General features: G+C 39.4%; 2 protein-coding genes across 2 annotated transcripts; both read right to left on the bottom strand.

Annotated features, from left to right (window-relative positions):
- Positions 624 to 19,131, bottom strand: LOC8076065 (tripeptidyl-peptidase 2). Its single transcript, XM_002454469.2, has 34 exons — positions 18,561 to 19,131; positions 17,262 to 17,340; positions 17,100 to 17,173; positions 16,760 to 16,869; positions 16,594 to 16,674; positions 16,350 to 16,436; positions 16,139 to 16,281; positions 15,375 to 15,525; positions 15,177 to 15,299; positions 14,883 to 14,966; positions 14,611 to 14,798; positions 12,987 to 13,161; positions 12,750 to 12,871; positions 12,540 to 12,619; positions 11,684 to 11,742; positions 11,320 to 11,474; positions 10,736 to 10,914; positions 10,414 to 10,526; positions 10,175 to 10,345; positions 9,897 to 10,022; positions 9,728 to 9,828; positions 9,517 to 9,634; positions 9,075 to 9,154; positions 7,917 to 7,989; positions 7,038 to 7,123; positions 6,912 to 6,963; positions 6,691 to 6,822; positions 6,381 to 6,449; positions 5,944 to 6,036; positions 4,283 to 4,378; positions 2,439 to 2,537; positions 1,930 to 2,022; positions 1,367 to 1,516; positions 624 to 1,055 (listed from the first exon to the last, which is right to left on the bottom strand). The coding sequence occupies exons 1-34, from the start codon at positions 18,922 to 18,924 to the stop codon at positions 900 to 902; spliced, it is 4,062 nt and encodes a 1,353-aa protein (XP_002454514.1). The 5' UTR covers positions 18,925 to 19,131; the 3' UTR covers positions 624 to 899.
- LOC8073934 (probable phospholipid hydroperoxide glutathione peroxidase) lies at positions 19,477 to 22,201 on the bottom strand. The gene is made up of 6 exons (XM_002454470.2): positions 21,661 to 22,201; positions 21,322 to 21,398; positions 20,601 to 20,662; positions 20,350 to 20,468; positions 19,848 to 20,015; positions 19,477 to 19,754 (listed from the first exon to the last, which is right to left on the bottom strand). The coding sequence occupies exons 1-6, from the start codon at positions 21,946 to 21,948 to the stop codon at positions 19,713 to 19,715; spliced, it is 756 nt and encodes a 251-aa protein (XP_002454515.1). The 5' UTR covers positions 21,949 to 22,201; the 3' UTR covers positions 19,477 to 19,712.

Consider the following 25,095-nt stretch of genomic DNA (forward strand, 5'->3'; position numbering starts at 1 on the left):
CGTTTGGCATATTAATAAATATGATTTTGCAAGCTACAGAGCAAGTATATGGAATGTGATGAGTGACCAGCAAGTATATGGAATGTGATGAGTGACCAGCAAGTATATGGAATGTGATGAGTGACCACGTACAACATACAGGCTATATGGATGCTTGCCACAATTGATCTATTGTTTTTTTTGTTGCATTTAAAGTTGTCTCTAGTATAGTAATTATTATAGAAACCATGGATTGGAAAAGGTAGTTTCTATAGCACATTTATTGCTCTGTTTCTCTCTTGTCTCTCTTGGATAATGCATCAAGAAACTACCCATTGGGACTGCCCTCATCAGTTATGCCTATCGCGTCCTCAAAGTGCCTTAAACAAGTGATGCTTTGTGATGCTTTTGTGCGGTTATTCTGCTTAATGACTAACTCTGTTTAATGCGGGATGGTGAGCCAACCCACCCCTGCTATTGTACCACTGGTTAACTTTGAAACAACTGTGTGACGGCTAACCTTGAAATCGAAGATTCCTGCCACCACTGACCTTACATGGCGCCATTACGTCAGTTCCCATTGCACACATGCCCCATGCGCAGTCTCTTCCTTTTCTAACAAAATTATACTCCCTCGCAGTGTATAAGGCGTAATCATTTTTTACTCGTCCCATAATATAATGTATGCTCTCTCACAAACATAAATGAGTCAATTGCGATCGAAAGATGACAAAAGAAAAAAAAAAATAACGCACAAATCCAGTAGCTTGCCTAGTTGACTTTTTTATATTATTATTTATACGAGAAAACTGAAGTGTAAGCAAATGACCATCGAAATAATGAACTGACGCACCCAACAATGAAAATGACCACTACTGAACCCAGGATGATAGAATGGTTGTAAACATATGAGTTCACGATCAAAACGGTGGCAGACTTGGGGGAAAGCGGACTTGCATCCACTGCTTTTCGTAGGTTGAGACATGGGTCCATCCCATCTCCTCAATCAACTGGATCTTCAAATCGTAAAGCTTTTTCTTTGGTTCAGATTCATTCTGAATCAAATCATTTAGAACCTGGCCATCATGAAAACAGCTACTATTAGTGCTGACCTTAGATGAACGCAAGGAAAAAAAACAAAAAGTAGTACCACAACAGTAACTGGCAAGCATCAAACAAACAATAACTAATAGATAGTCATCTGTTATCATTAAACATAGTTGCTGACAAAATATAGTACTCTGCAATACTCCATGTCTTCACTTGAACCAGCAACCACTCAGCCATAGAATAACTAATGACATGTAGGTAGAACAACCACTCCTCTAACAGTTATCATGAAGATTACATAACTGCAAATAGCAAGCACTTGATAGGAAGAGCATACCTTCAATGCTGTACCAGGTCTTCCACAGCGTTTTTCACGCAAAACAGTCAGAGTGCCATATTTTGCAGATTTGGCATCAACCCATTTGATCAATTCTTTGTAATTCTCCTCAAAAATGTCTTTAGCAGATGTCTCAATTGACTCATCAGACTGTCACAAAACAAAAGAATTATTTCCAAAACATGCACCATGGTAATACACAGATAGGCATAAAATAGTTGTGGGTAGGTGTGTGGGTTTGGGTCTATGTATGGCTCACCCTTCTTCTATTAGTATAATGATAAGCAGCTCTGCTGCGTGTTCGTGAAAAAAATAAACTACATGTATTGTAAGTTCAGTTGAAAATGTATGACACCATGCAAGAAATAAGAATATCAATTCATGGCATAAAGATCCACATACTGAGCAAAAAGTAGAAAAACAATCTTTGTTATGCTTTGCACTGTTGATACAAGGTTTGAACAGTCTAAGTTCTAGGTTATGATAACATGAGTAACAAAAAATAGAATAAAAACAGTAAAGGCATTAATCTCAAGAAAATATGAAATGCAAAGATGCTGTACCTTCAGTGACTCTATCTCTGCCAATGCAAGGCATTTTTGATATAGTGCATCAACCAACTGATCCCGTGTTTCTTCCATTTTTTTCTTGAATTTCTGTCATGGACAAAATATTTCAGATAGTCAGAATTAAGTACAAGCTACTCTCTCCATTCCAAATTATAAGACATTTGAGTTTTTCTAGATACATTTCTTTTACTATGTATCTAGACATAGTGTATATCTGGAAAAGCCAAAACATCTTACAATTTGGAATGGATGGAGTAATACAGTTTCACAAAAATAAAAGAACAAAACAAAGTACTATTTCTGTTTGAAATTACAAGGCATGTTTCGTTTTGTTAGGACAAGGTTTTGACCAATATAAAAACCATAATCATAAGTGTATGTTCAACACGAATCTAATACCATCAAGTTTGTTTCACAAAAATCATGTATTAATATAGTAATTGCTGGTAAAGGCTTGCACTAACGAAACGAAATACTTCAAAAGGAGGAAGCACTATTGTTACCTGTGCTTCTTCATCTTCGGGATCTGAATTTAGAGATAAATACTTGGCCAGTTCCTCTTTATCAATACTGCCCACAACCTCATCGGCTGCAGCAATAACCTGAACACCAATATGACAAAGTGGAAAAAAGAACTCTTGCTTGATAAGGAATAGAGAGAGAGAAATGAAAGTTAATTTTAAAAAAGGAGATGACTTATTAAAGCATGGCACTGACATAAAAATTATAAGGTCGAAAATATAACATGATTTTATCTGATAGATTAAAGACATTAACCCACATATGTGACAGGAAAATGTCTTCTGTAAGTTGCAATAGGCACACGGAATAATCGGTTTATTATGGAAGATATAATTGTAGACATATATAGGCAGACCTAGGTTTATAGAAATACTCACTCCGTCCACAAAAGGATGCAACTATGGGATTTCTGCAAGTCAAACTAGCTTAACTTTAACCAAGTTTATAGTGAATAGTATTAACATTTATGTCTCCAACTAGGTTAACTTTGACAATTATTTGACCATATTCCACTCTTTCAAATCCATTCATGTCAAAGCTATAGCCAAACTTTTACCTGTGTGATTGTTTCCTAAGAGAAAAATGCAACAAGATTTTATTTCATTAAACAGTGATGACATGAGCTAAAGTTTCCAATTCCAATACTAATGACGCTTGCCAGAAAATCCAACTTAAGGACCCAGAAATGGACCCTGCAGGAATAGATGTGCTAGGGTTCCTAGTCCTGCGGGGGAGGGATCACGCCACCGAAGTAGTAATGGTGGTTGCCGACGTGTAAACTGGCGGCGCTGTGCCCGTGAACGCCCAGGACGAGATAGGAGACGGCGATGCTGGCCACCCATGTGCAGAGGCACACTGGACTGCGGCGCGGTGGGAGCGGGTGGAAGTGGCGGAGGCTGGGAGGCAGGCGAAGGCGGAGGTGGGGGTGGCAGCAGGCCTGACAGGGCCGTCTGCATGGCCACCATGTTGCAGCTGAGCACGTCGATGTTGGCGCCCATCCGATTGACGATACCGGCCAGGGCTTCCAAGGTGAGCGGTGCGCCGGAGGACTCCGAGATCTCCGAGTGCACGGCGGAAGCTGACAGCGTGGCCGCCGCCAAGACGCCGGAAGTAGCCAGAGGCGTGGTCATCGGACCTGAGATCTCTGATACCAAGCTGCTAGGGTTCCTAGTCCTGCAGGGGAGGGATCGGAGATTGTAGGTGTGACTGATCGCTGGGCGAGCTTGGAGTGCGCGGGGGAGACGGCGTGGTGGCGCCGTTGCTGCTGCCATGCGCGGTTAGGGCTAGGGCACGGTGAACTCTCGACTCCCTGAGGGAAGCCGAGAAACAAATATGTTTCTGCTTGATTATCTCATAGAATCTTACAAATATATAATCTTCTCGCCTCCTAATAATTTATGAATCACTCCCTAATAATAGATATAAAGGTAATTGGGCTTGCAGCCCCCCCCCCCCCCCCCCCGACGCCGACCTAGTCATGATCGGCTACTCCTAATCACCTGTTAATCTCCTCCTCTTATACGAGATGCCGGTCATAACAAGATGACAATTCTATTGCACCAAATAAAGGGCCAGTTTTTTTTTTTTTTTTTTTTTGGGGGGGGGGGGGGGGGGGGTTAATATATGCATGTTGCCACTAGTAGTGAGTTCGGGCATTAACCAAACAGTTCCAAGACACCAACCATAGGCATGGTAGATAGTTAAACAAGGACAGTTTCGCATAAGAACATCAAATTTGTAAATTCATTTAAGCATTGCTAAGTTCAGCAGTTAGGCATAAGATGCAGGGCACCAAAAATGAAATGGAACATTAGTCAACATTTACCTCTTTTTCATGGCTAATCTTATCATCATCAGTTCCTTTCTGGAGAACACATTCCAAAATCTTAGAAAGCAGAGGTGTGTACTTTGGATATTCTGACTGCCACATGCCAAGAAAGTTAAGTCAGTTGGAGTTACAGAACAGAATAATACAATATAACTATTTATAATTTTTGATGGCAGAAAAAAAAAACTTTTTGGAAAGAGAATAAATAAGGTATCTTATTTATAATTTCTCCTCAAATACACAGGAGAATTACATATCATTGCATTAAGAAGAATGAAATACAAACAACGCACCCGAAACACACCCCTCACAGGTCAGAAGATTGCAAATGCACCAGGAGCAAAAAAACACGACCTCACCCAAACAAACCAAAACCTCCTCAGGTAATGGTAACCACCAGGGCTAGAGTGCATAGAAGGAAGCTGAGCCTAGCTCGGTTGGTTGAGGATATGGATGCATGCCTAGACCGCCTAGGTTAAGTCCTCATCGAGACAAATTTGAATGTTAATCCATAGATTTGTCTAGTTTAAAGCCACCTAGTTCCTCACTTCCTCTTAGTGTATTAGTTTTTTAGTGCATAGTAATTCTGTAAAGTACAGATCCTAACAACAAAAAAGGAAAAAAGAGAAGGAAACAAACTGTTAGTAAGCTACATGATACTCCCTCCAACCAAATATGATGGATGTATATGCTCTGCGCACAGAGACCAAGGATAAAAACTGTCCTCCCCCAATGCAACAATTGAAGCATCAAATCTGATGAGGACATTTTGTTGCCGTTAGTGTACGCCCACCATTGGCACATGTTGCACTTAGGGATTTAAATCAACCAGAGAACGGCAACTACCCATAACTATGCAAGCATTGTTATGTTGCATTCATGCAAAGCTGACGCCCGCGTTGAAACCAAGTTGACGCCCGCGTTGAAACCAAGAAAAAGCGGCGCCCACGTCCAAATACGCTAAATCAGTGATCAAAGTTTTATACATATTTTATTGGTCATCAGGGGTTCCAACCCATATCTTTTATAGTTTTATCAAAGTTTTGAAGATGAATTATGTAGGAAACAGACATATTTGGAGAAAACAGTTCTATAGGAAACAAAATCTAACTATTACATCGAAAAGTGGACTGCAAGTTTGATCCAAGAACAGAGTGATTTTTGTTAAGGCTCTTTCGTAGAAGAACTTTGAATAAAAGATAAGACTTCTCATGAAAGGCGAGTCAAAACACATCAGATGAATGACTTTCACAACATGAAAAATAGCACACCTTGAGCTTTCTTATACATTTATAGCATCTTATGAATGTCATTTGGCCATTATGCATGGCACCCAAATTAAGCACACATAGACCTCCAAATTTATGTCAACGTGATGAATAAAAACATGTGATGTAAGATAGTAAAATGTGAATAAGGAATTAAGGATGATTCAGCAGTACTACGTCTGAGGATACTACAAAAACATCATAAAAGAAAACAATAGTCCTTGCAGATAAGATTGCCTACAGCTTCAGCTATAAAGGAGAGTCAACACATAGTTAGCAGACCGTTAGACTAGTGTATGTTTTTCACTGCAGCTATCTGTAACATTTTATCTTTCTGAATACAACTAATCATAAGAGAAATTGTTACTAAAAACCATATGCCAACACTACCTTCAGAGAAGCCACAAGCTCCGACCAGGCAGACTTGTCCTCCTCAGTTTGTTGCTTAACACTGGAAAGAAACTTTATCTTGGTGTCTCGAACCTAGTCATCCAATACAATGATACATTGAGGATTGTATTACTTCTCAAGAGTTTGTATGGCAATAAGAGAAAACTATTATAATCATGTATACAAACATGATTGATCATTATTTCCATGCAACTGAAATTTACAACTATCTAATCAGCATAATAATATATTACATGGATCTAAAATTTATTATCCGATGAAAACCTTCCAAAGCAATTAAGTTTCAGATTAAAAAAATGGATGGAGTAGAACTTATTATGAAACAAAAATAGTACATATAAGAAGTAAGAAACCTAACTAAAAAGAAGACTGAATTCCAATAAATAGTATTACTAGTAGATTAAATGTGTAACAACCTCCTCATTTAACTGCTCAGATACGCTCTTTGTACCAACTGAAACCCCCTTTTCTTTATCATCATCAACCTGCAATAACTTGTATTGATTACGTTGAAGTGTCGAACAAGGAATGAACCACAGTATGAAACAAAATAGATCGCAACATATACGAGACAAAATGTAGAGCACAGATATATGCTGTACAAAAAGTATCAGGACTGTGTGCCTGTATGGTGATCCTGAATTGGAGATCCAGAACTAATACAAGGATGATCATAACAGCAACAAAGGTAGAAAACTGGGAGCTGGCACATTCAGTACTACTGACCTTTGATGGCAGAATGGTATATGAGATACTATAAGATACTGGAGCATGGTGGTTTTGTTCACCTTTCTTGTTAAATGTGCTTACAGTACCATAGGTTATCGACCCAACCAAAACAGCCCCAGGTGAAGCATTCTGCAAAGCAATAAACACACACAAAAACAAAATAACATGACTGACAGTAGTGAAATTTAATCAAAATTATACATCAAGAGGATAAATACCTTTGGGAGTTTTTCTCTCGATGGAGGACCCACATAGAATGATTCAGGTTCGCTGAAAATGCAAACGATTGTTGTAACTAAATGCTATAATAATAAGATAATCACAAACATTTGAATAGAAGGTACCCTGGAACTAAAACAGTGGATTTGAAGGTGCCACTTCCAACTATAGGACCATCAGGTTCAGAGTAGAAACTCAATGGAACGAAATCCTGCAATAAGGTCATAACATCTACATCAGCGATATTGGTAATCAGTCTAAATGTGCAAATTCTTGATGAACATGGACCCCTGACTAGCTTTCACAATAAAGCACGCTTGGATGAGGGGAGGTTTTGGATTTGGGTAAAATTTGAATTAAAACCTAGGAATTTAAATCCCAAATTCCCTAACCAAATAGGCCATCATTGGCAACAAACTAACAACTAACAAGAATATAATTGACTGCAAGGTCCACACTCCACAGAGGAAAAGGCACTGAGTTCAGTAAATCATCCTTGAGAGTTAAGATTATGAGCCAAGCAATAGTAGCAACTATTGGGCAGGCAAACCTGACACCACCTTTTTGCTCAAACCAGACTACAGAAACGAATGTAAGAAAATCTTATCTTCCAGCCAATTCTGTGATCTATATCGCTCAGACATAGAATCACCAGAACTCAGGAACATGTTGCTTCATACATTCTTGCAGGCTTGTTCAAGTAGAAAGGTTAGTTGACAAGCTGGCAAATTTCAGATGTACAAGCAGATGCAAACTAGTTATAGTAGTTTTGTATTATTGCCTTGTGTACAAAACCATATTCAAATAATGGATGTCAATAAGGAAAATCTAGTCCTTGCATGGGATATTCACAGCATTTTCAGAGTAAATCTCCAGAACAATTTATATTTTATGGGTACAAGGCTATCATCCCACCCATGACCAAAAGTACGTATGTCAAAGAGGTGGTTTATGACTTACACTCAAATGAGACTCATTAGTAACATGAGTATTAGATAGAATACCTTTTTATCTAGTTTCCTCTCAATAAACAGAACCAATTCCTTGAGTTTCTCCAAGACTTGCACATTCTCATGCCTACACCATTAGATATATTATAAAATAAACGAGACCATGGTAAGTGAAATAGCTTACAGCATCTGACAAGATAACCTTGCATTTTTAATCTATCAAAATACAAGGCATCAACATCATGCTATTTGTTTTGCTATTCTATCATCTTTTAATGCAATCTAATATTCTATTAGTTTGTTTATTCTTCCATTAACTTGCTCATTTTTGACCTAGAAGTAATGTAAGAACATGTGTGTCCAGCTCATACATACAACACCTTTATTTCAAGGAAAGCCCCGCTGGCCGCTGCAACATGCAGACTATCCTTCTAGTATTAAATAAAAAGGATTCCCATGTATTGCCATATGATGCAAAATAATTTATTGTGCAATGAAACTACAACCAAAACAAATGGGTCGATATTTAATAACTGAGAACAAAACATGTATGAAATTGGCAAGAAGCCATAAGATAACCCTATTTTTACTCATTTTCATTTAGTTAAAGAGTCATCTTTTGTATTCTTATTACATTACCAATACTAGTCATAGACTCATAATATCCCCCCCCCCCTGCCAACATTTTCTTTGTAGACAGATGAAGAAATAACCACAGGGGGTTGCATGGAAAAGAAAGCTCAATCTTATGTTATTGGGGGATTTGCCATCAGATATGGTTTACAGAGATTTGATGCTACAATGGTATAGAGTGAAACATGACTAATTAAGTGGCAAATACTCAGTGTGTAAATATCTTGGCTGTTGGAGCAGAGTTATTCAAGTTTCAATGATCAGTATCACATGGGCTACGGTGGCGCTGTGTATGGGCGGGGCAGGGGTTTGAGGGTTTTCTTGACCAGCATGAGAAGGTCTTCTTAATGCAATGCTGGGGGCTATCTTACCCCCGCAGGTCGAGGTTTTTTTTTAGTATCTTCCCTTTTGAGTAAACCAGTAGGTTGGTTAGAGTTCTCGCTGAGTACTGGTTGTGCAAAGATATAGTGTCATAATTAGTTACTCTATGTTAACACATGTGCAATCAATACATTTGCATATTGTTGAAACCAGATGACTTTAAAACAATGAGAATGCATATGAAGATGAGAGATTTACCTTATGTACAGTTGCAGCGTGTATTCGCCTTTTGAAAGTTTGACGTAACTAGGGTAAACGTCTCCAGTAGAGTAAATACGCTGATTAACACAACAAATATATATTCTAAGCAAGACAACATCAGATATGTTGGTTGTGCTAAAAAGGGGAGCAAGAGTAACATCGATAAATCATAGTGATGTCTAGACAGGAATTCAATCAATTGGTAGTTAATACTTCCATAGTTTCTCTGATTCTCTCACATTAACAAAGTTGTATTTTTAAGAAGAGTGAAAACACAGATTACGAAGTACACAATGATCCATACAGAACAGGGAAAAGATGAGGATGAATTAATCAACACAAGAGAAACAGTCAATGGAAAGAAAACATCTAAATTCACCACCATTGGATGGGACAAATAAATTAAAGAAATGTTTTTCCATAAGCAAAAGAAGTGCACCTTGTTTGAATCTGATATTCTATAAAACTGAGACTCAAATTTGTTGTCATATATTCTGTTGTTAAGCAGTGGCACATGGGGCTTTATTTCAGCGCTGTCTTCTAGTTTGAACTTGTAACTGCAGAGATTCAATGAGAGAAAGAAAATGAAAAAAAAAAGCAAGTCTAGAGTCTTGACAAGAATTTTATGTCAGAAGCAAATATAAACTCACGTTAAGGTCAGGGCAATAATTTGCTTGCCAGAGGGCAATCTATCACGGTCAGTGGGCAGCGAAGAAAGATTACACTCCACAGGTCGATAAGGCATCCTGATCTGCAATCTTAAAAATCAATATATGGAAGGAAAAAAACTCTTCAGACTTCTACAGATTCTCAACTGACCTTGTTCAGGGTGGCAACAGGAACAAGCTTCTCTGATGCTAGAAGTGATCTAGCAACTATAAGCAAGGGTGACTCGCCATCAAGGGTAGTTACTTTCTGATCAATGGATATTCCATGGAACACAATCTGCAATTTATAATGAAAATATTCATCAAGGAAATAGATGGTATAAATAAATTACCTCACCAGTCAACTTACAAATTTATCTAGGAGACCAAGGATTCAGGCTGATCAAAGAGAAAAAAAGAATGAAAAAGACTATTGATGTAGAGAAGCACCTCAAAATCAACACAGGTAGGCTCATGGCTAGCAATTCCGCTAGACCAGAACTGGGCTATGGACAACTCCAAAGTTAAGCCACCTTCTACAGGAAAACTGAAATTCTTTGAAGATGGAGAAGAGAAAGTAACAACAGCCTCCCATTTAACAGGCCGCTTCAGTGGACAGATCTGTCATATTTGATGTTAGAGATTGCATCTTAGAAATAGGAATTAAGATAAAATCCTATGTAGTATACCTGAACAGTATCCAAAAAGAACCTTCTAGGAGTATCAAAAGCTGATGTTCGCATAGTAACTTCCGCCCATGAAGCTCCAAAAGGTACATTTATGAACCTCCTTTCAATATGACCTGCAGGCAAGAATATGTATAAAAACAGTTGCCTTTACTTTGAACCTAGAAAATTTGTCACTCCCTCCTCCCTGTGTTGGTACACATTGGTGTTTAAAAGGTCCTCAAATATTCATAAGTGCAAACCATATCAAAAATAAGTGTACATCCAAAAACAAAGATATATAAGTTAGCAAAAAGGACTTCTAGCAGGAAGTAGCAATGAATACCAGACTGAAAAGAAAGGTTTGAAATTGACAATAGTGGTGGCTCTCCCAATAGAGTAATAGGCTTTATTACAGTAATTGGCACACGGAAAATAGGTCCACGCCATGGTGCTTTGTAATCTATGCCATAAACTTCAAAATAGTGAAGGCCACTGCTGATATTAGCAGGATTGACAACAATGCTGCAAAGAAATCAAAGAAAAAACAAATGAAGTGTTTCACTCGACAGAATTGAAATCATATATTGATCAAATGATTTTGATTTACGATTAGTATTGTGCAAATTGAAAGAGAACGTGTGTTCCAAGTTTATGGTTTGATGAGAAACAACATTTAGCTTCAATTGAAGAGCTTATGCTATCGGTTCAATAAAAGTTTGTAGCAATAAGTTAATGACCATTGTCCAGTGACAAAATCATGTATCATCATCAACCATGATCAGATGAGCGACATGTGTTATCTTTTTGTATGTGTTCATATAAACAGATGCCACAACAAATATTAATGAATCACTACACTGAAGTCAGAGGAACTGAATATATAAAAAAACCGGTATGGTTGTGGTTGAATAAACAAAAGATACCAACTTGAAACTGCGCCCATTGTTTGTCACCAGTATATACTCAGGAATTTGAACCACAGAGGTATCAGTGGAATGCAGTTGCAGGCACTCCTCAAAAGGAACCAGTTGCTCCAAGTTACTTGCACCCTCATGAAATTTTGGGTCAAGTTGCACAGTCCACTGAAAAGTGAAACAGTTAATACAGTTGAAACCTTTTTGTGCTGCCCTACCCCAACAGAAAAGAAGAGGAAAAAAAAGCATGTTTGTAACTTTGTAAAAGCACATCTTCCGTTGGTCAATGATGCTTCTTAAACCTCCAGCCTCTTTCTGGGAAGGAAAAAAAATACAAAGCAGGACACTGTAACCCAAACAGGTTAGCAGGAACTGACCTCACTTGTTTGGCGGCATGCATTGCCCCCGCGGAGGTATATTCCTCTTAGTTTTGGAACTGCAAGGCATACATGCTACCATGTTATCCTAATACATAATATATCAAATGAACATCAATTATCAATACAGATCATTTAGTTTGCATGTCATAAAAACACAACAGATGTTGAGATTGCATCATTATTTGAAACTAGAGGCAATAGAGAATAAACACCATGAAAGCACCACTATGGGTGACCTTTCAGTGGAGGCTCCTAGTGTTAGTGCAGTTACTAGGTCAATAACAGAGGAGGCTGCCATGTAGTGTGCAGCCAGGGCTAATGTAATGAGCATAGGCAGCCTAAGATAGTTTTGCAGGGTGCCTAAGGTCGTGTGTTTTATCTGGCTGGTGGCGTGTCATTTATTATTTTTGAACAGTTTGATGGAAAACATCATGCAATTTAAAACGTTTTAGAGGAAAATTGGCTTCAATGAAAAGAAAGAGAACCCTAAGATTTAATTAAAAAAACTTGGTCCTGGGGGAAAGACCACCCCAAGGTATTGATAGCAGAAGAAACTCACTACTGAACTGAGATAATAGTATGATACCCTGAAGACCCCGCCCACATGTGGCATCTGTTCAGGAGCAGCCAGGATGCGCCTGCAGGCCATAACAGCAGGGGGCAAGGGTTTCGATTTAAACCCAGCCCCGGAAATTCGCACCCACGGGGAGACAAACCGGGGAGATTGGGATGCTACTAAGGCATTACAACCACTAGGCTGCAGGCACTTTCGCAGATTTAATTAAATTAAATTTCAAAAGCCCTTGGAAGAAGATTTATTAGATTAAAATACTAAAACAGAGAGGGTATTTACTTGACTTTCCCACTTGATTGATTGAGATTCTATAAGAAACAAGTGGCAACTTCTTAGCCTGCTGTGCATATTCAAAAGCCCTGCCAAAGCAAAACTATGATGTCAACTGAAATTCCAACATCATGTCACAAAATTTTCGTCAAATAGAATAACATGTACAAGTTAACTGCGGCTAACCTATGCTGTCAAAAAAAAAAAACTGCGGCTAACCTATCAACTTGCAAAAGCCCATTTCCTGTGGTCAGTTTCTCCTCAGGTGCATTACTTATAGATGCAGCTGTATTCTCTATTGCTTTTCTCACAGAATAAGGGCTTAATGGAATGCCTTCAGCCTGAAATATATTCCAAATTAGAATAACATGTAGTGTTTTGTCTTGCTTTACGCCTTTACCAAACATAAAAAAGGGTGCATTGCATTAATGAACAAAAAAAAATGGCCACACAAACCTTCATGCCACTAACAAGAAGAGCTACCCCACCACAGGCAGAAGGAGATGCCATGGAAGTGCCATTCATTAGCATGCGAGATTGAAGCGTCCAAGTTGGTACAGGAGCAACTGCACCACCAGGTGCACTAATGGAGACGCCAAGATCACCATCAGCAGTAGGGCCTCGGCTAGACCTTACATTTCCAATAACAGATTTAAATGTTACTGTCTAAGAACAAGCACAGTTGTAATAAACCTATTCAGTCAAGACAAGCAAAAAATCTAGAATTTGCCACCTATCCTATTGAATCGAGTGGAAACAATACCACAAGACACATTACCACCTCTTCCTTGCATTTTTCTCCAACCACCACCCAATATTTCACAAGGACAAGTATAATATATTTCACCAAGACAAGTATGGAATATGATTGTTTCCTCAAAGAAAAGTATTGAGTATGATAAAACAGGTTAGATTGAAAGTGAACATTTGGTTTGTACGCAAAAAACTTACCTGAGAAACATTTATTCTCAAAAGATTACATAGAAAAACGTTACATGGTGGGAACCCAATTATGATCACTTAGATTTCCCCTAATCCCTTCTCCATATTCTTTGTCAGATACTGATAAATTTGGGAGGCTAGGGCAACAACTCATAATGAAAGGCGCCGCACAACTCATGGATTATGATAAGCAACTATCTCCTTTAAGTTTGCTACAAAATCGTCCCTCACTGCTCACTACGTATGCACTCATACCAGGTTCTCTATAGAAAGGATTACCTTATAAACAAACCAAAAGAGGGGGGGGGGGGGGGGGGGGGGGACCAGTGCTGGAGGCACCCACATGAGTGGGGTCTGGGGAAGGAAAAACCCGAGGCAAGCCTTCCCTCGCAAAATCTACGGAGAGGCTGACATCGAACCCACTCATAATTCAGAGTGGAAAGATTTTTAGTATACAGAGAATGAGGCCCTGTTTGTTAGGGCTGAAACTTCTCCACTCTCCAGATTGGGTGGCTGCTCTAGGAAGTCATAAGGCTAAACTATCCAAGAGCACAAAAAATATCAAGATAGGAATATGAAAAAACATTCAAAATTCTTTTATAGATTTTGCAAATTCAAAAGCCATATTCAGATGTGGTTAATATTCTAAACTTTGAATTTTGCAAATTATGGATTTCAAGCATTCAAAACCTTCTAGATATTATGATTTGAATTCTGGATTCCAAATGCTAAATAAAAATTAAAATCTGAATTCCAGATTTTAAGCTAACAACTTCAAAACTAATCTATTGAAAATAGTGAACACAACAAATGTTTAAAATTTTGGATTCACGCATTTATGTTATGGTTTTCAGTCTCCAAATTTTACCTCAAACAACAACTACCATCTTCTTGCTTCTAGTCATATACGGGTTTGCTTTCACTTTTGAAAAGGCCACACATTTGGATTTCGGTTTACTTTCCAAGAGAAGAGGAAGCAAAGCCCGAACAAACAGAGACAGGACTTGATGTTAAATTCCAATGGTTCTACGAGACTTATTTTATTAGTTGCACAATATGCTAGACTTATTTTAGTTGCACAACATATATCGTCATTCATAACAAAACGGTGTCACATGAAATTGTGGGACTGACATACCATGTGTACTCCATTCCCTTTGCAGGTGGTTGTACAACACAGTGAGCTCCAGCAGCCATAGCTGGTGAAACATAAGCACCAACACCAATAATGCTTGTACTAGTCCCACCTGGAGCACCAACAGTGTTTAAAGCCGGTCCATTGTTTCCGGCGCTACTAATGAATATAATACGATGCTTGTCCACAACCTGTGAAACAATATAGATCTTCAGCCATATTTCCATGAGCATAAAAAAGAATTTATGAAATAACAGTGCAGTAAAGGGCCCCACCTCATTAGAAAGATCAATGAATCTGCCATAGTCAGGAAGAAGGGTAGGCTCTCCATAGCTCATGTTAATCAGATCACATTTGTGCTGGATGCCAGAATTCAAGGAATCAGTTCAGGGAAAATCCTAGATGGACAAGACTGCTGTGCTGAGCATCTTTAGTGAATAGGTATTCCTCAAACATTAAAACTTCATAAGGATGCATTTACAATGGTACCGTGTTCAATAGACCACAAGCAAATGCATTTTGCACTCCACACCAATAAATGATATACAGAATAAGGTTAGTGTTATAACCTCTACTGCAGCTATCAAGGCCCTCACCAGGCCTGTCCCTGTCTCCATAGATCCTAAGCGAGTGTCTCCAATCTTACAGGAAATCAATTGTGCTCCAGGCGCAACTCCATTCAGCAGAGGTTCCTGTGTAAGGACTCAACACAATAGTGCCTTCAAAAATTTTAAAACAAATGAAAAGACAACAGTTAAGTAACATACATCTGGATGAAATGCAGCTGCAATGCCCGCGACATGAGTAGCATGGGGAGAGCAGTCAGTTACTATACTAACAAGGTTCCCATCATTATAAACATTTGCTACAAAAGAGCAAGCATCCAATTTGCTAAAAATTGCATATTTACGTTCAAGCCTGCAGGAAAAAAATAGTGCATCAACCATTCATCTGAGATCAGAAACACATTGTTTAATATAAGAACACTGTATACCAAACTGAAGCTAAAACAAAGATAAAAGATTATGTTTCAACAGTTAGCTGTAAAGTAGAAATTTACATAGAAACCTGAAGCTAGGCACATACAATATCACATAGAAATATAAAATGGTCAGATGCCCCAGCCACAATAAGGGTTACATCAGTATGGACTTATGGTATATAGAGAGTCTATGACTCAAAATAAAATGCTCTCTGGTTCGGGCTTAAAAAAAATAGAGCTTGCACTCCGGCACATATGATTTAATCATTTGAATACCTAAGGTGCTTTGATTAGACATTTCCTTTCTTTTCTTTTCTTTTTTGTGTGTGTTCAATTGGTGGATGTTTGTGAAACCATATAAAACTTTCATGGAGCATTTTATGCACTGTTTACAAATTATGACAAGAACCATTGATAAATGAATGACTGCAGTTCATTCAAACAACATGCAGCAAAGCATGGGCTATACAGTAATAGAAAACAAAACTATAAGAAATGAACAAGACCTGGAACTGCAACATCTATTTAACAACACAAAATCAACTATACCTGTAGTTTGTCAGTGGAACAAAATCTGCTAGTTTTCCACCATCATTGTTACCCTCAAGGGTCTGGGTATCGACAGCAACCCTCCACACATCACCATCATTCCATGTAACAATATCGATTACAGGTCCCTTATCATCATAACCCTACAAAAACAGGAGGAATACATTACACCAGAAAAAAAAAACCCTTGCATTCTATGTGGTCTTCTTACTTCAGCTTGTTTCCTCAGGTAATCAAGTCTGCTTTGCAGGTCTTCATGAGCCTTCTTCAGCACAGTGTCATCAGGCTTAGGATGCTTCTGCAACCATTACAAACTAAGATGAGAACTTCTGAAATAGCACTTAACAATGCCCCCAGCATCAATAAGTCTACACTCAAACTAAATGCAGTACATACAATAAAATAAACAATAGGCAGGAGTGGAGAATCAAGATGCAACCAGAATGGACCTAAACCTTTTCAAATTCATTCAGCTGCTTCAGAGCATCAGAAATTGCTTCCTGGTTTTCCTCGTCCCATTTCTTCTTTCTTTCTTTCTGAAGTGCGGGTGGGTAGATCCTTGTTAAGATATCAAGTTCAATATAAAAATTTTGGAGTGTAGGCACTGAAAATGAAATTTACCTTCAATCGAGATATAAGTGTGTCAGTAAACAGTTCATATATTAATTTACAGCCAACATGCCACTCTTGAGAAGGGTTTTTCCATGAGGAGTTTATAACCAGACGAGCACCTGAGTGTAAACAGCATATCAGGGAAGAGCAGTAGAATTCCAATAGGAACATGGATCCCTATTGGCAGCATTGATGAGACAAGGAACATTCCTTCATAAATCCATTGCATGTAAGAAAGGTATACACTCCATACAATTTATTGTTTCACAAAAAATGCTGAGCATTAAAAGCTACCATTCAATTGAGAAGAACGAGAAATGGCATGGAAGCTAAACACCATCTCACCAACCTGAAGCACCAACAATAGCACCATCAGCATCAGCTTTCACCACTTTGGACGTGTCAACATCACCACTACCAGTGCTGCATTTAATAGCATACATGTATTTGAATCAATGGGCACATCATTCAAGAGAAGTAAGCATCCAAATGTTTGAAGGATCAATAGTACCAATCAAGTACATCAAGGATTTTAGGCTTTCCATCTGAAGTAGTCTGCAACCCAGCAGCAGCTGGATCAACTCCGGAATCTGTCATGTTTACAAGTCACATCAGCACAACGCAGCTAGGAGAAACAAAGCCTATCAAATGTATGAAACTGCACACAGATCAGATCCATCGTAGATCACCCAAGACTCATACTGTGCCCGACTGCCCATGCCTGCATTCATGCTTTGCCTAAACAACAAATTTTACAAAGCAATATCTAATGGAGATGTAACAACCCCCCACTGATTATACTTCTCTCCATGTTTATTTATCATATATTTCTTAACTATGGTTATTTATTTGAACAAACTTGGTTGTGTTTCTTTAGCAAGATGAACACTCATGCCAACAGGTAAAGGTTGCTAATATCATCTGAACCATACAAGAAGCAAGCAAAGCCAAGCCCATAAACTGCAAGCAGGATTCAATTAAGGATGCAACTATGGGGAAGTCCAGTGTCCTCCCCTGAAGCTCCCTTTAGTCTGGAAGCACCAGGTAATCCCAGCCCCGAACCCTAACCTTCGGTAGCTTCTCCTCTTGTTCCTTTCTTTTCTGGATTTTGTTGATTCCGACATCCATAGTTGTTAAAATCTCGATTCTATGGTGCAGTTTTATGACTTTATGATCTAAGTTTATCGGGTTGATCCTACGATTCTGTTAGTTAGAATCTACGATTCTAGTAGTTATGATCCTACGATTTGTGATCCTACCATTGGAGTTCCAATCCGACTTAGGTTTCACTATTTTAATCACCTTGCTCAACAGCAATTTGTTTCCAAATCTAGGGAGCTCTCCATTTAGATTTATGTTCTATAAATAACAAATCATATTCTGCAAAATTCGCACAGACCATAAGCCTCATATATGTGACAAAGATCACACAATACACACCAGCTTAAACCTCAGATGTCGAAAACAGAAATATACTCGCTAAAATTCAGAGAGGCTGTTATCCTTTAACTGATATAAAACCCACAGCGTCCAGCTCAGTTATAAATCCTAAAAGCGTGCAATAACAAGCAACACAGTTCAGTGACTTCACCTACTTAAACACGGCAAACCACACAAATGGCAACTACGAACCAAACCAGTTAGCCACATGCCGTATCATAGCATCACCTACTAAAACCCTTAGCCGAACAGATCGCACCGAACACCCAATCTTATCACTGCAGCGAAAACCAGCCCTACAACAACGGGGCGGAAGTCAACTACATCCAACCCATAGGTGTACTGTACGCAATGACACCTACTTACTCACCGAAGATAGCGATGAGTGCGCCGCGCCCGTCGTACTCAGGGTGCGCGGCGAGGAAGCGGTCGACGCCGATCTCCTTCTTCGGCATGAGGGACTCGAGGAACGAGGGCTCGGTGAGGCGGAACCCGCCCGCAGGGGCCGGAGCGGCAGCAGAGGCGGTCGTCTCCTCGGCTGGTGGAGGCGGAGACGGGGACGACGAAGGCATCGCGGTGGCCGCGACGCCCCTGCTAGGACTCGAGCGTCGGGTCGTAAGCGCCGCCGCGACAGCGCTGGCGGTGCCGAAGTGAAGTGGTCCGGAACAGGCGGAGACTGCGATGAGGAGATGCAGGTTGGCGTGGGCGACGGGTTTATGTAACGACGCCCACATGATTAGTCCGGCTCCTGCCAGGCTACCACATCCCGTTTTACAGGATTTGAGTTTTTAATTCAAAAAAAGTTGGCCTAATTTAATCGTGGAATCTGCGTGGAAAGCTTTGCTCTTGGAAACGATGATGAGATAAATAAGTGGAAAATTGGAAGAGAGAATGGAGACGAGTAATGCTGCATTGGAGCTGGGAGCAACAATGGAGAGACCGTGCCGTCGTGCCGAGCGCCGGTGGTTGGCTGGGGCTAATGGAGCGTGGCGTGGCCACTAGCCCAACAGATAATTTGTGCCTATCCTAGCAACTTGGAAAATAAGATGTGGAGGAGGTATGAGAAAGACAAACTGAATGCCCACTTTGGAACCATAGCAATTTAGAAAATTCCCACTTCAAACGACAAACATGAAACCATTACAAAATAATTGCCCTTGCCAAATTAATTTCGTTGCTCTTTAGCAATATCTCTTCTGATGTTTGCCTTTGCTCCGGCGAGTAGGCAGGCAAGACATGCCCCCATGTCAAAACTTATTTCTCAAATATCTCAACAACCAACCCAGTTCCTCAAAGATCTCAACAACCAACCCGGATACATAACCTTTCAAGAGAATTCAAGCATTGCATCATTTTTATTACATACATGACATTTACCATAAAACAGGGCATACAGAAGAAATACAGTAAAGACATCTCGGTTCTAAGCACAGCTTCAAACATCTCGGTTCTAAGAACAGCTTTATTAAAACGCTACTGAGGCAAATGCAATGCAGCAGTTTAGTAGAGCTAGTTGATCCAATTACAAGGTTGAAGGACTCCCTAGTAGCTTCTTGATGTCCTTCTGCAAAAATTTGCCAAAGTTAGTGCTGAAAGATGAAACAAGAAAATTCAAATGACCATACCACCGACCAGGTCGATGTAAAATGGAACATACCTCGATGCTCAGTGGGGAAGTTGTCGGTGCGTACCGCTCCACAACACGCCCCTCTTTGTCAACCAAAAACTTGGAGAAGTTCCATTTTATGTTCTCCCCAAAGAGACTACCTTTGCTGGACTTCAGGAACTTGTAGATGGGTGCAGTATTGTCACCATTGACATCAACCTAACACAATGAAAGTTAAAAACTTTAAACTCCCTATATGCTTGCTAATTAGAATCACATTCACAAGCATATGGATAATTCTACTGATGCATAAATGAAACTTGACCCTAATCCCCGCCATTTGTTTTTAAAAACAATTGTCAGGTAGCCTTAGCAACAGAACAGTTAGTTCAAATATTACATTTCACAACAGACAACATATACAAAAAAAGAGAATGCTTGGTTTCATAGATCAAAGTACTGTAGCTGGTCATGAACGTCGAGCAGAATTTTTTTTTACTTGTGCCTCGGAAAATAAAATGACAAAAGAAATAAGTGTTGTGTGCAGATTTACCTTGTCGAAAATTGGATATTCAGCCTTGAAGCGAGTGCAAGCAAACTGGACAATCTCCTCATTAGTGCCAGGCTCCTGCCCACCAAACTGGTTACATGGGAAAGCAAGGATCTCAAAACCTGAAGTCACATCAGATTGACAACATTTAGCACATCAATCATGTTTTGACATGGAGCCAATCTATATGAGAAACAGAGCATGCGCAAGACACACTACATAATTAAGAAATAACGACACAAAAGATTACTTACCCTGGTCCTTGTACTTCTCATACAACTGGCTCAGCTCTGTGTAGTTGGAATTGGTCAAGCCACTGCAACAGAATAAAAGAGAAGTGGACATGTTAACTCAAAAGTAGTCAACAGTCTTATACAATGGTACATGTGCACCTCAAGATCAGGGATAAAAAGTCTATCCAAGAACGTATATATTCATTAATGTACAAATAGAAATGGAAAGAATAACATGACACTTAAAACTGCATAAATAGTCCAGGAAGCAGGTCTCCCAATATTTTGATGTCCAACTGCAACCACTACCACGCTGTCTGTTTAACAGGCAAATTCCACCCACACATGGATAACTCAAATGTTGATTCTCAAGAATAGAAACAACTATGGCGCTCAGGGTAAGCGTTTAGCACAATATATTTAACGGTAAAATTTTAAATTTGAATTTGCTAATATCATTGCATAAGAAAGCATATAATGTGTATCTTTACTTGTTAGCTCCATCCCACTTATCCACAAACGTAAAGCTCAAATTATAAAGTACACTACATTAGAGGAACTAAATGAGCATATGCCACTAGTAAGCATCAAAGCACTCTCCTACAGCCAGTTTCACCGTGAAACATGGAGCACTTCAGTATCAATAAGAGGATTACATGATGCATTCCACATAACTTTTCAAGCCATGATCATGATTTTGCAAGTAATGGAAAATGGTGTTAAGAAAGCAGTAAATTGGTACCACTGAGATGCAACATTGACTATGAGTAGAACCTTCCCCTTGTAGGTGCTAAGGTCCACATCTTTCCCGCTAGCATCCTGCATCAACAACAAAAAAAGGATCATTTAGGAAAAGAATCCACACGGTATCAGTATGATAGCACATCCGGAGACTTTCAGGAACGAAGCAATCTTCAACGGAAACTGGAGTGAGACAAAACTTGAAAAGCACCCGGATCAGGGAGGGATCTATGTGCAAATGCTTAACTCCGCGAGGACATGTGTACAAGATTTGTGACTCGCTTTCAAAAGGAAATGGAGTTGGTATTTTATACACGCGAGATTGGGCCGTTTTGCGCACCTTGACGGTGAAGTCGTGGACGGATGTGGCGGAGGAGGCAGCAGCCATGCTGAACAGCGCGAACCCGCCGGCTATCGCGCGCAGATCCAGCGACGACGAGACCGCGGCGGCGGCGGCGGCGCGGAGGATGCGCGGGCAAGGTGGGGACAGAGGAAAAGGGATAGAGAGGCGAGTGCGACGGTAGCGCAGGGGCGCCGCGGAGGATGGACGGGTGGAGATGGAGACGGCGGCGCACGTCCGGAGGCGGAAGCGCAGGCGAGAGAATAGTGGGGCGGGGCTGGGAGGCATCAGCGATCGGACCGCGATTTATACCGGAGCTGCGGTGCCGGTGACGGGGCTGACGGCGGTACTGGTGATTGAATGAACGAAGTATCTTGCGGCCGGAGGCTGGGCCACGGCCGTGTCGTGCTGGCGGTGGCCACGGACGGGGAGGCTTACGTCTCGCCACGTCGCACGCGGACGTGAGGGTTTGTCAAAGCACTGGCGCCGCCAGTCCGATGAGCGTTACCGTATCTCTGCACGCGAACGCTTGACCCGTGATGCGACAATGGATCACATCACAATTAATTATATACTCCATTTTAAATTATAAATCATTCCAAAAATATTAAAAATTTAAAAACATTTTCAAATTTGATCAAAATTTTAGAGAGAAATACTAAAATTTGTAATATAAAGTGAACATACTATAAAAATATAATTAAAAAATCTAATAATACTTAGTTGATACTATAATAGTTATTATTCTATTATATAAATTTAGTTAAACTTGAGATCCTCTAAAATTTTTAAAATGACTTACTTGTTCGTTAGTCTAAAAAATTATGGCTAAAAATATTGTTTCTTGATTTTTATTGTGAGAAAAAATATTATTAGCTGGCAGAAAAAAAATACAATTTATAAAACAAGCAAATGGGCTTTGAAGGGAATATTTTATTTTACAAAAGATGTCACTATGATCAAATGGACATGTAGCCAAGACCTGAGATAGAGCTCTAATGCACGATCGGTAATTCTGGGAACGGGCGTCCAAAAATTGTTTATTTGGGCCGCGATGCCAGTCCAACGTTTGCATCTTAACTTAGAGAGAATTTGCTCATTTCCATCAAAATCTATAACAATGTGTTCATTGCCATAAAAAATCATAGCTTTTCTTAATTGCCATCCAGTTGAGATTTTTTATTTCCTAACTGCCATTCTATTAGCGCCACTTCAGCTGAGCTCTGGCCTTGTTTAGTTCACAAAAAATTTGGTTTTTGGCTACTGTAGTACCTTCGTTTTTATTTGACAAACATTGTCCAATTATGGAGTAATTAGGCTCAAAAGATTCATCTCACAAATTACAGGTGAACTGTGCAATTAGTTTTTATTTTCGTCAATATTTAATGTTCTATGCATGCAACTAAAGATTCGATGTGATGATAAATCTTGAAAATTTTTACGAACTAAACAAGACCTTAGTCTTCTGTTACATAGGATGGAGAAGACAGTTTACCCCTCCAAAATTATCCAAGAATCTCTTGAATGCTATTGATATCGACAATATACCCAATAAAATGGAGATCGGAATATAACATGTGAGCTCTCTAAAAGTACAAGCTCGGCAATATTTTTAGACCTCAGTAATTTCAATGGAAATAGCATGGTAAATATTCATCACACTAGTATGCAAAATGGCATAAATCGTGCATGTATAAATATATAGTGACAGACAGACACGAGAGGCATCTATTGTTGGATCTTAAAAGTAAAAAACACTGGATCTCCACACCTCTGTAGTGTAGTGTATGAATCGGAACATGAGCATTTGTACAAATCAATGAAAAAATATCTGCATCAAGTGAATGAGGTTATCAAATTCAAACCCATTTTACTAAAAAAATACATCCTTGCAGCTCGCGAGAACCTAAGCTAACTGAAGCATTAAAGCATACGTAACGAAAATGTAAACTAGCTATGCATCTCAGCTTCGGTAAAACACATATTTATCTCAAATTAGTTCAGCATTTTTTTTAGCAGCGAGACCATGTACAGGGAGGAGTGCCATCAGTGAAGGTGTCCCAGCGTCGGTCGGTGGCTGGTTGGCGACGGCGCCCGGCCCCCCGGGTAGCGGCGGCAGTGGCGCCCAGCCACGCGGGCACTTGGGCTAGTCGCGGGGATCGCGGTCACGGTCACGGAATCGCCCGGGAGCAGGGGTTCGTCAGGGTCGAATTCTCTCTCACACACTCTTGTTTTCGTGTGCTGGTTGGCTCTAGGCCGATTCGTTTTGGTTGGGTTTCGAAGTCAGACACATTGGTTTTTTTTAATCGGCGGACACGTCGGGCTTGACAAGGGCAAAATTGGACACTCCTGTCAAATGTACATGGAGACATATGCCACGCCGTTTGCTAAATGGCACTTAAGGAAACAAACTACATAAACAGATGGCAGTTAAGGAAATAAACCGTCTATAGGTAACGGTGATGGCAGTTAAGGAAACAAAAAACACAATTTGACGGCAGATAAGGGAAGCTATATTTTTTTATGGCAATGAGGGAAGCAATATAGATTTTCATGGCAATGAGCAAATTTTCTCCTTAACTTATCATAGTGGCTTGCAGAAGCCATATATGTTTAGAGAGAGAATATGATCCAAGCTAAAAAAGAAGAGAAAAAAATAAAGGTGAGGTACGATGAAAGGAAAAAAGTTTTTTTTAAACCACAAGTAGTTATAGTTTGTATTATGTGAATTATAGTTTCAATATTTTTAGTCTATGTGGATCACTTTATTTGTAGTAGAACCATTAAAAGTGATAGTCTCGCCTCAGCTTGCTTTAGTGCACTTGGATTGTTATTTTATAGAGCACTTGTTGGTTTGATAGTTTCTCATGCTAGAAGTGTATTTATATTATCTAAATTTTGGTTCACAATTAAGCAATAGTCTTCTTTATTGATTTCTTTTTTTTTTCTCGAACAGGATGTTGGCTTATGTTTCATTAAGAGGGAGTTCCTTTATTGATTTTATTCCCATGTAAAAACCAACATGTAATTCTTAAGAAATTATCGTAACAACACGTGAGGGTAGACGTGGTTGTAGCTGTTTTTGTGCTTCATCTTTTGTTAGTTTGTTCTATACTACTCCTGTTCAAGAACAAGTGTCACTATAGGATGCGTGCCGATCAAATTAAGAAAATATTAGTAACATTTGTATCGCTAAAGATATGTTTGCTACAAAATACATATGATGATTCATCTAATGATACTGATTATACATCATAAATGTTAATATTTTCTTATATATATTTGTTTAAAGTTAGAAATATTTGAGACACTTTGTTTAGTTCCCCAAAAATTTTGCAAAATTTTTCAGATTTCCCGTCACATCGAATCTTTAGACGTATGCATGGAGTATTAAATATAGATAAAAATAAAAACTAATTGCACAGTTTAGTCGGA

The sequence above is a fragment of the Sorghum bicolor genome, chromosome 4 (genome assembly GCF_000003195.3).
Source record: "Sorghum bicolor cultivar BTx623 chromosome 4, Sorghum_bicolor_NCBIv3, whole genome shotgun sequence".
NCBI lineage: Eukaryota > Viridiplantae > Streptophyta > Magnoliopsida > Poales > Poaceae > Sorghum > Sorghum bicolor.

Bases quoted from the DNA above. Each gene is read 5' to 3' on its own strand.
- LOC8073934 (XM_002454470.2), bottom strand. From the start codon at position 21,948: ATGCCTCCCAGCCCCGCCCCACTATTCTCTCGCCTGCGCTTCCGCCTC. The intron at 20,469-20,600 runs GTAAGTAATCTT...ATGTGACTTCAG, and splicing joins TGAGAAGTACAAGGACCAGG to GTTTTGAGATCCTTGCTTTC. The intron at 20,016-20,349 runs GTAAATCTGCAC...TCATTGTGTTAG, and splicing joins AATATCCAATTTTCGACAAG to GTTGATGTCAATGGTGACAA.
- LOC8076065 (XM_002454469.2), bottom strand. From the start codon at position 18,924: ATGTGGGCGTCGTTACATAAACCCGTCGCCCACGCCAACCTGCATCTC. The intron at 9,155-9,516 runs GTGCACTTCTTT...TGTGTTAATCAG, and splicing joins GAATATCAGATTCAAACAAG to CGTATTTACTCTACTGGAGA. The intron at 7,990-9,074 runs GTAAATCTCTCA...CTAATGGTGTAG, and splicing joins ACGCTGCAACTGTACATAAG to GCATGAGAATGTGCAAGTCT.